At 50.7% G+C, this 12,515-nt stretch overlaps 1 protein-coding gene across 10 annotated transcripts in view; it reads left to right on the top strand.

Moving 5' to 3' along the window:
* The window catches only part of CCDC136 (coiled-coil domain containing 136), a 28,126-nt gene extending 20,755 nt beyond the window's left edge, over positions 1–7,371 (top strand). For 6 of the 10 annotated variants that reach the window (XM_074315623.1, XM_074315625.1, XM_074315626.1 and 3 more), the window contains 2 exons: positions 501–806; positions 7,031–7,371. In XM_074315623.1, the coding sequence (XP_074171724.1) occupies positions 501–806; positions 7,031–7,141 (417 nt within the window). In that variant the 3' untranslated portion in view covers positions 7,142–7,371. Of the gene's footprint in view, positions 1–500; positions 807–2,438; positions 2,546–7,030 lie in introns of all 10 variants that reach the window. The other 4 variants (XM_074315628.1, XM_074315631.1, XM_074315624.1 and 1 more) reach the window with 3 other exon arrangements.
* Positions 7,372–12,515: the final 5,144 nt, after the last annotated feature.

The raw sequence follows: 12,515 nt of genomic DNA, 5'->3' as shown, positions 1-12,515 counted from the left end.
GAGTACCCATCTGGTCCTCCCTTTTCCTGTGAAGTTAAGGGGAGAGTGGGATACAGACTGATCACATCTGGAGCTACAGCCCCAAAGGACCACAGCCCCTGGGCTGGATGACTGCTTCAGTTAACCCAGCCCAATGTTCTGGGGCTCCTGCTCTTCCTGGGTCCCACCCCCAAGAGAAGGACCAAATGGATGAAAAGAGGAATTTATTCAAAGCAGCTGTGTATACATACGTGACGGAAGACTTTCCCTTATGGAGGGAGAGCAGTGGAGGTGCGGAGCTTAAGAACCTGGATGGTGCTGTCTGGAATGGCTCATGTCCAGACACACTGTGGGCCATCAGTCTGGCTGGGTGTGACTGCCCTCACACTATGCAGGGGACCCACTCGGTCCCAGGGACATGCTGCCCGCACCCTGGGAGGTTCTTGAGCTAGGTCAGCATTGCCGGGGGTCAGGGTCGTCGCAGGTAGCATCGCCCATCTTGCCCCACCTCCGCCCCGCAGAGTCTGGAGGTGGTGCTGTATTACAAGGCCAGCAACCGGGAGTTAGATGTTCTAACAACGGAGGAAAAGAAAGAGGAAATGGAGGCGGAAAAGAGGGAAGAAGTTGAAGAGGAACCGAAGAAGGAGTCCAGGGGTGAACTAGTTTCTGAGCCCTCAGATCTTATAGACATGAAGTCTGCAGAAGATGAGAAAGAGGAGGGACTTGAAGAGTCTGGAGACCAGGAGGGTAAGGAAGAAGGCAGCCAAGATGAGGAGGACGAAGCTGCAGGGGAAAACAACCCCCTCCAAGTTTCTGAGAGCAAAAAGGTAACTGCAGCTAAAGGCTGGACCAAGGTGGGAAACGGGTGCTCGGGCTCTGGTGCCCCAGTGTTCAGGGTGACGCAGCCCCAGGATGGACTTGTGCTGGAGTAGAGGCCAGCGAGCTCTGAGGCATATCACTTGGGGAAAGCACATATGGAGGTGGGAATAGGGAGAGTGGTCTCTCTGTGGGAAATGGCAGGCTTAGACCAATAGAGAACTGTCTCACAAAGACCAGCTATGCTGGAAACCAAGGGGTGGTCATTAGTTTCATGGACGTGGTAGCCCTTGTTACCTATGTCGGGGGGCGCTCCCCCTCCCCCTGCACTAAAGACGCTTGCAATACGAGGCCTTCCATCAGCCAGGGGCCAGTCACTCAATCCTCCTTTCCCAAGATACCCTGGAAAGTTTGACCTTTGTTGTTGCTGTTAGGAGTTGGGGGAGGGGGCCTGGTCTCACCCACTGAGTTCTGTATATTACAGGGCATGAGCGTAGGGCCTGAGGTGATCAGAAGTTATAGAATAGTTCAGTCTGTACATCAGGGGTATTGACCAGTCCAGGGACACCAGCCAGAGCCCTAACCCTTTAGTTGCTTGTTCTTTCGAGATTGGGATGGGAGTATCCTGGGTAATTTACCAGCTGTACAACCGTATTTCTGTATTTTAACAACCGGTGCATCTGTCCAGGTACGTAGCAGCTGAATTCCTGCTCTGGTTGAGGTTAACAGGGGGCTCTGGTTCCCTGAAGAGTTTGAGTATTTTCTGAATGAATTCTCAGTTTACAGTACAGGTTCTTTCTGTCCTTCTAAACACAGGGGACAAAAATATGTGTCTTGTGGTGGGGTGTCCCAGTCGACTGTAAGAGTATCTGGAATTTTCTGGCAGTTCAGTCGCAGCACTGGCTGGGGATCCAGCGTTCCGTGCTCTCTTAACCTTGTGGCAGCCATTACGTGGGGTGTGCAAAGTGGGAGCAAGCCACTGGCATATGTGTTACCATCTGCAAACTCAGTTTCTCTCTGGAAGATTATTGCAGTGAAAGAACTAGCCCTTCTCCACTGTTAGCTTGTCTTAGTTCATTTTGTCTCACAACGACAGCATCACACTCCTAGGGGACTGGAAGGACCAGAGCCCCGAACACTGAGAGACTTGGGGGGAAGCAGCTAGAACGAGGGGCTAACAAGGGGACAGGGGGCCTGGCAGAAGACTCGCGCTTCCTAGAGTGACCCAGGCAAAGTATACATCCCACTCATCTGGAGAGCCCAGCTTTACTCGCCAGAGCCTCACTTTCCCAGTTACTGACCTACAGGAAAGGTCTACATCACCTCGGTTCGACAAGATGTGAGAGGGATGTGACAAGCCAGGAAGATGGACCCACCACCTGACTGGGACCTAAGCTGCTATTAAACCTGTTCCATTTCGCATCTTCTGGAGGCTACCAGTGGGAAAACCCAGGCCCGCGTAGCAGAGAAGAAATACTTCTGCTCTCGCTGACCAATTGTTTAACCTCTTGATCTCTCTCTCTTTTCCCTTTGTTTCCTCATCTTCATTATCTGTTGGATTCATGTGTTTATATCTGTTTTTTTTTGCCACCTCTCATCTCCTGGTCTCTCCTTGTGCTTCTTTGTCATTTGATATGTTGCAGCCATCCCCTGCCCCCAATCCCCCCATCTTCTCCTTGCCTCTCGTAGGCCTGGTGGTCATATTGGCTTTGCTCTGGTGCTGGTGGGCCGAGACGTCGTCCTAACGCAGGTACTGGTATTGTGTCCTCTCCTTCTGAGGGATAGAGGGAGGGTGCAGGTTGCCCTGGCCTCTTCTCTTTCCCTTTTCTCTCAGCTGCTTGCTTCTTGCTTCTTCTGCCGTTTTTTAACAGCCATTACTCAGGTCTGAGTTTTAGCGCTGGCTTTTCCTTGGGCTACTGCAAAGCCCGGGACATCTCGGAGTGTGTCTTCATAACACACAGGGAGTTGGAATGCTTACCGCTGACATGATTAGAGTTTCTATCTTCTGGCTGGGAAAGATGTGGATGATCCCAGCACTGTGGCTACTTTTGAAGCGGCCTGGCTACTGATGGCTGCCTGCAAGGCTGGCCTGGGCACTCTCTGTTGAACCTCAGAACCAAGCTCTTCCTATTGTCACTAACCAGGATGGCCAACCAGGGAATCACTGTCCCCACTGTTGGGTGAGAGAGGACGTCTGGAGAGCTGTGACACCCCGCCACCCCTCCACTCCGCCCCAAACTCATATGTATGAGGGCAACCTCAATTTGTCCTTCAACCGTGGGGGAAATGGAACTGAAAGCCCTACTATATTATATACTTTCTACTGAGAACTCTGATTTGGGGCTTCTGGTCCCCAGAAAAATCAGAGTAAAAATGCCAGGGAATAGTTTCCAGTTCTGTGTTTATCCCTTTTGGGGGCTGGGTTCTATTGTAATTGGCTTCCCAAGCTGGGCTTTCTGGGGAGAGTGTGGTATTGGTGAAATGGTCCTTCCAAGCAGAGATGCAAGTGTTCTTGGGGAACCAAGGCTGGGACGTGCAGGGCGCCTTCCAGGAGGCCAGTCATGTGATCTGGTCAGTCAGCAGAGTCCCAAATTCAGGAGGCAGAATGTGGTCTTATGGCCCGAGATAGGGTTCTACCTGCCTTCCAGAACCCACAAGCTGTTCTCTCTTGGCCTGTTTTGGCTCCTTTCTCATGCTCCCCCTGCCATTTCCTCTCCCTCACCCTCTCCTCATGTTCCTGTAAATGGAGTGTGGCCTGATGCATCGGTTCAGAGTGGCAGCTGAAGCATTTGTTGGTAGCTCTTATCACCATCTCCTCCTCTCTCCTTCCTTTACTCCCTTCTCACTTTTTTTTTTCTCTTCCATACTTCTCTTTTTTTATTTCTTTCAGGCATTCTGGTTACGCCCCACAGACAGTCTTTAACTCCTTTAGTGACAAGAGTCTGTCCCTGTACCTGTTCCTGCCCTGCACACTTCCAGAATTCTAAGTCCCTTTGGAATGACACCCAGAGCATTCAGCCATAACCTTTCACCAACTCAAACTCAGCCAGGCCCAAGCAGAGCGAAAGGAAGGAACTCCAGGATAAGGGTCCTCTCGGGGGAGCCTGTTATGCCCAGAGCCTGGCTTCGCCCCAATATGCAGCTCCCAGCCAGGAATCAAGGCAATGAAGTACAGTAGAAACTGGCTGACAAATTCAGAGAATTTGCTTGAGTGTGTCTCTTCTTCTCATAGTTTAGTCCCACTGGGCAAAATGCAGTCTGAACGTTAGTTCCTTCGAACGTAAGCAAAGGACAATAAAACCTCTGCCTTCCTCATCGAGGATCAGATAAGTTCATGTATATAAAAGTGCTTTGCACATAATACAAAGCGAGCACTTACATAAAGCACCCTGTTCTCATCGCCATATGTGTATTGACTCATTTAATTCTTGCCACAACCCTGTGAGGTAGCTGTTGTTATTATCATTTGATATGTGATAAAACTAAGGCACAGAGGTGAAGTAATAGAGCCAGGAAATTGTGAATCGGAGGCTGAGGACTTAACGTTAGCAACAGATAACGTTTCAATCCTGCTCCCCCTTCTCTCTCCTCATTTTGGGCAATTTTCCCTGGTTGCTTCGCAGTAATTAGGAAGACACCATACGTGTCTTTATGCAGCTTCAGCTCACATTAGCTCCCTTGATAACTAATATCACATTATTAACTTATTTCATATATGTTGATAAAACCCCTTTGCCCATTGCAGCTGCTAAGCGTCCCCTCCTCATTCTCTACCTGCAGTTGATTTTTTGTGTCCATGGCAGAACTTTCCATTCATCCCTATTAGAGATAAACTATTTTTTTTTAAAGATTTTTTTTTATTGGGGAAGGGGAACAGGACTTTATTGGGGAACAGTGTGTACTTCCAGGACTTTTTTTCCAAGTCAAATTGTTGTCCTTTCAATCTTAGTTGTGGAGGGTGCCGTTCAGCTTCAAGTTGTTGTCCTTTCAGTCTTAGTTGTGGAGGGCGCAGCTCAGCTCCAGGTCCAGTTGCCGTTTTCTAGTTGCAGAGGGCGCTGACCACCATCCCTTGCGGGAGACGAACTGGCAACCTTGTGGTTGAGAGCCCGCGCTCCAACCAACTGAACCATCCGGGAGCTCAGCAGCAGCTCAGCTCAAGGTGCCGTGTTCAATTTTAGTTGCAGGGGGCGGAGCCCACCATCCCTTGCGGGAAGAGTTGAACTGGCAACCTTGTGGTTGAGAGCCCACTGGCCCATGTGGGAATCGAACCGGCAGCCTTTTGAGTTAGGAGCATGGAGCTCCAACCGCCTGAGCCACCGGGCCGGCCCCTAGATATAAACTACTGATCTAACCTGTGAAGTGGTTTTGTTTTGTCTTTTAAATCTTGACTCTAGTTTCAAACTAGTCCCTTTCCCTACCAGCTTCACATGCTCGGGGGGAAAGCCCACCTTCACATCCTCATCCACGTTACAGGTGAGGGCCAAGCCTCGAGTGTCGTCTCTCCAGGCTCTTCTATCCAGCTCATTGGTCATACAACAAACTGTGCTGTCATCCTACTCTTATTTCCTAATAGTCTTTCCAATGATATCATGGAAAACATTTTCAACCATCTCTTTTATTTGGCAGAATATTGATTCAAGAAAAAGTGTTTTTTTTCCAGTTACAGTTGATATTCAGTATTAGTTTCAGGTGTACAGTGTAATGGTTAGACATTTACAGTTAACTTACCAAGTGATCTTCCGCCCCCATAAGTCTAGTACCCACCTGGCACCATACACAGTCATTGCAACATTACTGACTGGATTCTCTATGCTGTACTTTACATCCCTGTGACTATTTTGTACCTTCCAATGTGTATTTCTCAATCCCTTCTCCTTTCTCACCCATTCCCCTCAGCCTCCCTCCCATCTGGCAACTGTCAGTTTGTTCTCTGTATCTGCGAGTCTGTTTCTGTTTCAAACACCGTGATGAAGTCTAAACCATGATTTTCCTGATCTGTGAAGTTAGTAACCCAGTCTGAAAGAAGCATCTGACATGTCTTACCGCTTTGTGACGCCCACGCCGGCCCTTCCCTAGAATCTTGCTTCTGCCTTGTATAAAGGGCATCAGTCAGTTCACATTGATGGGTTTCAGCTCTTTCCTCCTTCAAGAGCATCAGCCTGACATTTTTAGTAGCGCACGTTAGGATAGAAGCATCTGAGCATGTAAATATTGTTTCTAGCTCCCTTTTCTGTTATTTTCTTACATGAATCGCTCTGTATACCCACTTCCAACATTGTTTTGCTTACCATTTCATAGCTTATATTCTTTTTAGTAACTCTTTCTACAAGTGTGGGAGGTTTTCTTTGCTCTTTCTAGTTGGCTTAAAATCCTCGTTTTAGATCCATTATTCTCTGAGCAAATGCATTCTTAGCATTAATGGGCTGTTTGTCCTTACCTAAACCCATCCTTCTGTTACTTTACGCCAGGGCTTACAACTCAAAACCCAAATTCTGTCTTTCCAGTAATACAGTAAAAAAAAACAACAAAAAAAAAACTATCTCCCCAAGCATGTATTTTTTTGTCCAAGATTTCGTGTTCCCTAAATGATGCTTTTTGTTGTCTCATGAATGAGCAGGTTTTGCTCTGGTCAGCAGAGTCTGGAAGCTTCCGTGCACATTAGCACTTGCTCAGGAAGCCAGTGAACACACCCGCCGACTGGGGGTGTTTCAGTGACCCTGGCATTTGCTTCCCAGGGCCAGTGTCCGGCTTCCTTGAATTTCCTTGAGCCAACATCGGTCTCCGCAAAGGCTTTGGGCTGCCTACGGTCCTCTTATTTGCCTGCACTCTGCCGTGTCCTTTCTTCACTTCCCCCTCAGTCTTAACATCCTCTTGACTCAGTTCATTCTCCCCCGTGAAGCTAACGAGGTGCCGCTGCTTTTCTCAAAGGCCCACATTGACCTTTTTCTGCCATGGCCTCTGACCCTTTCTCACTGCACCCATGTGGATCCTCCGAAGTGTGGCTCACAGGAACCGGCATTCTTCTTGTCCTGTGGGGCATGCAGACAGTCACCTCAGGTGATACACTTGGTGCTCCAGGTATCTAGTGGTGCCAGGACGCAGCGGTTCCCTATGAGGTAAGAGGGAGCGGACCGTGATGGCCCTGAGGAGCCTCCGGCACCAGTAGGCAGGGCTCTCTGGCGTAGGGAAGGGTTTGGAAAGCAAGGCACTCACCCTTTGTCTTTGGTCCCCACAGAACATGTTTGGCATGTGGAAGCCTATGGTGTTCTTGGCTCTTGCAGCTGTGGCTCTGTTTGTGTTACCCAACATGCGACAGCAGGAGACAGAGTTCTGCCTCATGGAGTAATGGCAGACCTGGGCCCGCCGCAGGGGCAGATCCCCAGTGGCCACTACCCTCAGCTTTGGACAGGACACACTGTGCCAGAGCCCTCAGCCACCCAGATGTCCCCTGTGTCCCCATCTTCTTAGCCTCAGTCACCCACGCTGGAAAGGCTTATGGGGAGCTGCTGGCTCCCATCTCCTGCCTTGTATAAAAACCTGGGTTCCTTGTCATTAAATCTCAACCTAATTACGTGAGAGTGTGTGGCTTTTTATTTGTTAAATACCTCGCAACACAAGCAGAAAGGAGTGGTTCCCCTTAAGCCCTCACATAAGGGTCTGGCTCCCAAGTACGATTTCTCACCCTACAAATGAAACGAGTTGGGCTCCTTGTGCTGCCCGCTGAATCACAGGCGGTGGGTCTGGCCTGTTAACCTTGTCTCAAGGACCTCATCTGAGCACAGAGAAATGGAACGAACCAAGTACTTTATGTGAGGGGGCCCCATGACCTGCCTTAAGCTCTGTGCCCACACCTGTCTCCTGTGGAAAGGATGCCCTGAGAAAGTAAGTGTGTGAGCCTTCGTGGCTTAGTCCTGACATCTCCAGGGATTCGCTCTCAGAGATGACTTGTCAGTCACTTAGTCCTGGCAGTAAACAGTGGCACACTCAAAAGCTTCAACTGAAAAGTTTAATGAAGGGACAACGTACAGAAGGCAGCTAGGGGAACCAGTAAGGAACAGTGAAGTCCCCAGGCACCAGTGGAGAGTGGCCACCACGCCAGGCCTGATGGGAAAGGGGAGGAAGCAGGAGTTGGCCTGAAAAGCAGCCCAGACACACACAGTGGCACAGGGGGTTGCAGCTCTTGGCAAAGCCTCCACGAAGTGAGTTTATGTGCTCCCCCACCCTCTTCCCACCAGCCAGGTTCCTGCTGGTATCTCTTATTGGCTGATCCCATTGGGAGCCAGAGAGCAGAGGTGCCCAGGTGCCGTTTCAAGGTCAGCCTCCTGGAGTTCAGAGCAGGACAAAGGATGGAGAGAGTCTCCGTGGGGACAAGCAGAATGATGAAGATAATTTATGAGTGTCCTTGTGATTGGTTGTTCTGATCATGAATGTCTCCATATAAAAGGCCCCAAGTATGTTCATACGCCGCAATGGACAGAATGGCCCCCATGACTGCTGGTTTCCTGGGACCTCTGTTTCCTTTCCACCTGATACCAGGAGTCTGTTTCATTCACCCAAATAATCCAAAGCAACCTATAGAGCACGTAGAGTGGTGGACACTGCAAAGCACTAAATGAATTCATTTCTTCCCCGGCCTTTCCTAGCGAGAGTAGCAAGAACATTTAGAATTAGGAGAAGTTTTTTTTTCCTTGAGGAGGGCTCAGCTCACCGTGGCCCATGCAGGGATCGAACCGGCAACCTTGGTGTTACCAGCACCGCACTCTAACCAACTGAGCTAACTGGCCACCCTGAATTAGGAGGTTTTTAAGTTGTGTGCAGCCCAGAGGAGTGACAAGGCTGGACTGGGAGTCCACCCCGGCAGGCCCAGGCCAGTGCCTATAAACAGGGCCACACCCAACCAGATTGAGGGCAGTGACACGCATCCCTTCTGCCTCCCTCTAAATGACTCTGTGACGATAGTGCTGACCTAGGGGTGCGTAGCTCCCCAGCTACTCCCACGGGTCCACAGACCAGCAGCGTCAGGATTGGCAGGGCAGAAGCTCAGCCCCTACCTCCGACCTGCTGACACAGAATCCACATTTTAACAAGATCCCCAGTTATTAGGCACAGTAACATTTGAGAAGCACTGCCCTCAATTAGATTGTGTGTTCTCAGTTGTAAACCTAATGGAAGAAATTCTTTCACAACTCACCTGGGGCGACTGGCCCCTTGCTGGTAAGTGTAGTGAAACCCTGCTTTTTATTCACTTTACTCCGGCCACCAGTTGGCTGGGAAAGACTGAACCATTATCACCCCAATAAATTTTAATAAAATGAAAAAAAAGAGTGGAAGGTTACCTACCATCGAAGATCACTGATTTAACTTGGAATTAGAAGTCAAGGTGGAGGTCACGGTCGGGTAGGCAGTTGGCCCCCAGTCAGGACTTTATCAGGTCCTTCCCAGGCCCAAATCTAGAGCCTGGGCAATGATAGGAAAATGGTCCCGTTTTTCCCGAGCCTTTTTGCTTAGAGTACAGAGCTCTTCCCTTTAGGACACTTGGCTCCTGTTGGCTCATTTTAGAGTGCTCTCCTCTCCATCCCTTTAGGCTTTGACTCCTAGCCTTATTCATACACTGTTACCAGAGTAGATCAAAGAGGTCTCTCCGGGTTGAATGTGAGACAGTCACTTGCGCTTGTTTTAAGTCTACAGGGGTGTCTCCTAGAAGCCACAGGCAGGCAGGCACCCAGGCTGGAGTACAGATAGAACCAAGGACTCAAAACAGCGTCAGGGGCCTCCCTCTCCCGCTCTACTGCCCTCTGCGTCACTGCTGCTTTTCTGCTCTCCCAGCACAACAGCCCCCCTCGGCTTTCTCTTCCCAGGCCACGTGCTAGAGCACACCACCTGCCACTCCTGTCAAGGACCAACTGCTATTAAGGAGCAGGGTGGGTGGTTCTAAAGATCAGAGGTACCCTGGTTCTGATTCTGGCGGGTGGATTCAGGGTTCAGGGAAGGGAAGACTGGAGTCGTGTGAAGATCCTGGCGGTGGATTCTACAAGGGATAGAGACAGAGCTGGGAGGAAGGCCTCGCTCACCCGACCCCAGATGGTCCCTGAGAGACCAGCAGAGAAAGCAGACGAACTTTTTTTCTGATCACCTATTAGCTGCCAGGCAACACACGCATCATTTTACATGTTCCCTCCTTTCATCTTCATACATAAAAAATTGCCATGACAACATTAACTCCATTTTACAGATGAGAAAACTGAAACCCAAAGGAGTTACATTACCTGCCCAAGGTTATAGTCTATGTATCTTTCCATCCAACCCCACCATCCCTGGCACCCAGGTCAGGGCCACAGTCAGTATCACCGATTGATCCAAGGACCTGCTGTGAGCCTGGCCAGCCTCCTCTCACAACAGGTGACTGTGGAAATGTCCCTGGCTCCAGAAAAACAGGATTCTCAAACATGGCCCATTGGACCCGCTCACTCAGACTCTGCTTAGCCCAAGTTAATTATGGCCACTGTCCGTGGCTGCTGAACCCCTTGATGGGTGAAGTAGGGCCAAGTGAAAGGCCAGGCAACCTGGTCCTCTGAGACAGGTCAGCGGGTGGTGAGTCAGGGGGCTATAAACAGCCTATGGCCCCAGCCAGCGTTACCCCAAATACTCAGCTGATGAAACCCCCTGTAAGCCCCACTATGTGCCCCTGTCTGGCTTGGCCCTTCCTCAGGGAGGCGGCCCCACTTGGCAGGCCCTAGGACCAGCATTGTGCACGGTCTGTTCCAGCCCTCATGGCCAGGCCTGAGGCCTGGGCTCATGAGCTATATTGAGAGCTGAGTCACCAGCCTGCGCCTGGGTCAGGCTGTTGGGACTGGCTGGCTGGGGCCTGAGTCAGGCCCCGATTTATCCTGGAGAGCAACAGGCTCAGGTTTCTGGGGAAGGGGGGTAAGAAGGGTGCTGGGAACCATCCTTGGCACTGGGTACCCTGCTCTACTGAGACCATTCACTTACTCCTCAGGGGCCGCTTACGGACCTCTCTTGGAGAGAGGGAATGAGAGGGGGGAGAGAAGAGACTTCTTTCTCCACTCACTGGCTTCCCCCTGTACCCTCCCACCTTAACGGAGGACCATAACTGACTGGGGGACACACCAGGTAATGCCCCAAAACAGGACTATGAGCCACTAGGATTTGTAAAGGGGCTTTTGGCTCCAAGGAAACCCACTTTACCCCTTTCTCTTCTCCCCAGCAGCTCAGAGAGAGGAACCTATCCTTTCTCAGGTCTGTACCTCAGTTTCTCCATCAGGCCTTCAAGACATCGCTGAATCCTGAGCTGGCACCTCAGGTTGGGTGTCAGAAGTCTGCCATTTTTACATACACACACACACACACTTCCCTTGTGAGACCCAGCTATGTGTCATGTGTCCCCAGGAGCTGGGCATCTCTCCACAGGCGAGCTCAGCCTCTAAAGTGGACGGTCAACACTGATGCCTGGTGGTTGGTTTTGGCCGTGGGACACAGGTGGCATGGGGGAATGAGAATTCTGGAGATAGGGAAGGGGGGTGCCAGTAGGAGAGTGGAATTCCTGAGCACCTCGTCACAGGCAGCCGACAGAACATGAGCCGCAGGGCCCAAGCTATTTATACCTTGCCTGTCACTATCAGGGCCCCCAGAGCTCCCCCCTCACAAGCCACACACAGCAGTTCTCTTTTCTGTTTCTGGCCCCTTCTCTACTCCTCCCCCTCCCTACCTAATGAGAAGGGAAAGAAATCATTCATGGACCCCTTTCACACAAGCACTCCCGCCCACAAAACCCGGGAACTTCTTTCTGAGCTCCATAACGGAGATTGCCCTCATTCTGTCCTTGGGAGACGGCCCGCTATCCCTCTTCTACCTGGGGGTAGAAGAGGAATAAGGTAGAATGATATACCTTGAAGGTCCCAGAACCTTCCCAAACTTCAATTATGACACAGCTTGAGTTGGGGAATGTCTGGCCCAAACTTACTTGTTCTTGAAGAATGGGAAAGCTGAGGAAATACAGCGCAAAGGGAATACCAGGGGACATGGACCACATGCATGCTACAGAATTATGGAATTTGTATTCTCTGCCTATATAAGTATATTCTATAGCTCTGTCATCCCAGGCCAGCTCCTGTTTGACTGCCTCAAGCTTCCTTGCTGTCACCATTCCCTCGCCCTTTGCTTATCCCGAGCCCAGTCCTGCCTAGGCTTCCTGGCTTGCTCCCTTGGGCTCTCTCTGCCCACCAGCCCCTGTCACATTTCCCCTTGGCTGCCCTGGGCAGGGCTCTCCCTCTTTGTCTGGCTAACCCGCCCTTTCACTGGAAGGATCTGCCCTGTGGCCAAAACGGGCACCTTGCCCAGGGGGCTCCCTGCTAGGACAGGGTAGTTTCTCCCTTCCCACTCATCACCTTGGTTGAGTCAGACTAGGGGGGTGCACAGTGTGACTCACTGGGTACTCTTTTCCTGAGCTCAGCTTCATTCTGAGGGGATGAGGCCAAACAGGCTGGTGACAGGGACACTGAGTCAGGGGCAGCCTCAGTCTTTCTCCTGGGACCCTGGGTTTGGGCTTCAAACTAGGCTTTTCTACCTGTACAAGTGAAGCACCCCACCACCATCATCACACCTTCTCTCGGGTTGGCCTGGGCAGTATCCTTATTTCCTCTCAGTCCATCTCTATACTAGCACACACTTCCCTTCCCTGGCACAGGTGGACAATACCCTGG

This window comes from Rhinolophus sinicus, linkage group LG11, assembly GCF_036562045.2.
Source record: "Rhinolophus sinicus isolate RSC01 linkage group LG11, ASM3656204v1, whole genome shotgun sequence".
NCBI lineage: Eukaryota > Metazoa > Chordata > Mammalia > Chiroptera > Rhinolophidae > Rhinolophus > Rhinolophus sinicus.
The sequence above is the reverse complement of the archived record's forward strand: the minus strand, read 5'-3'. Positions and strand labels throughout refer to the sequence as shown.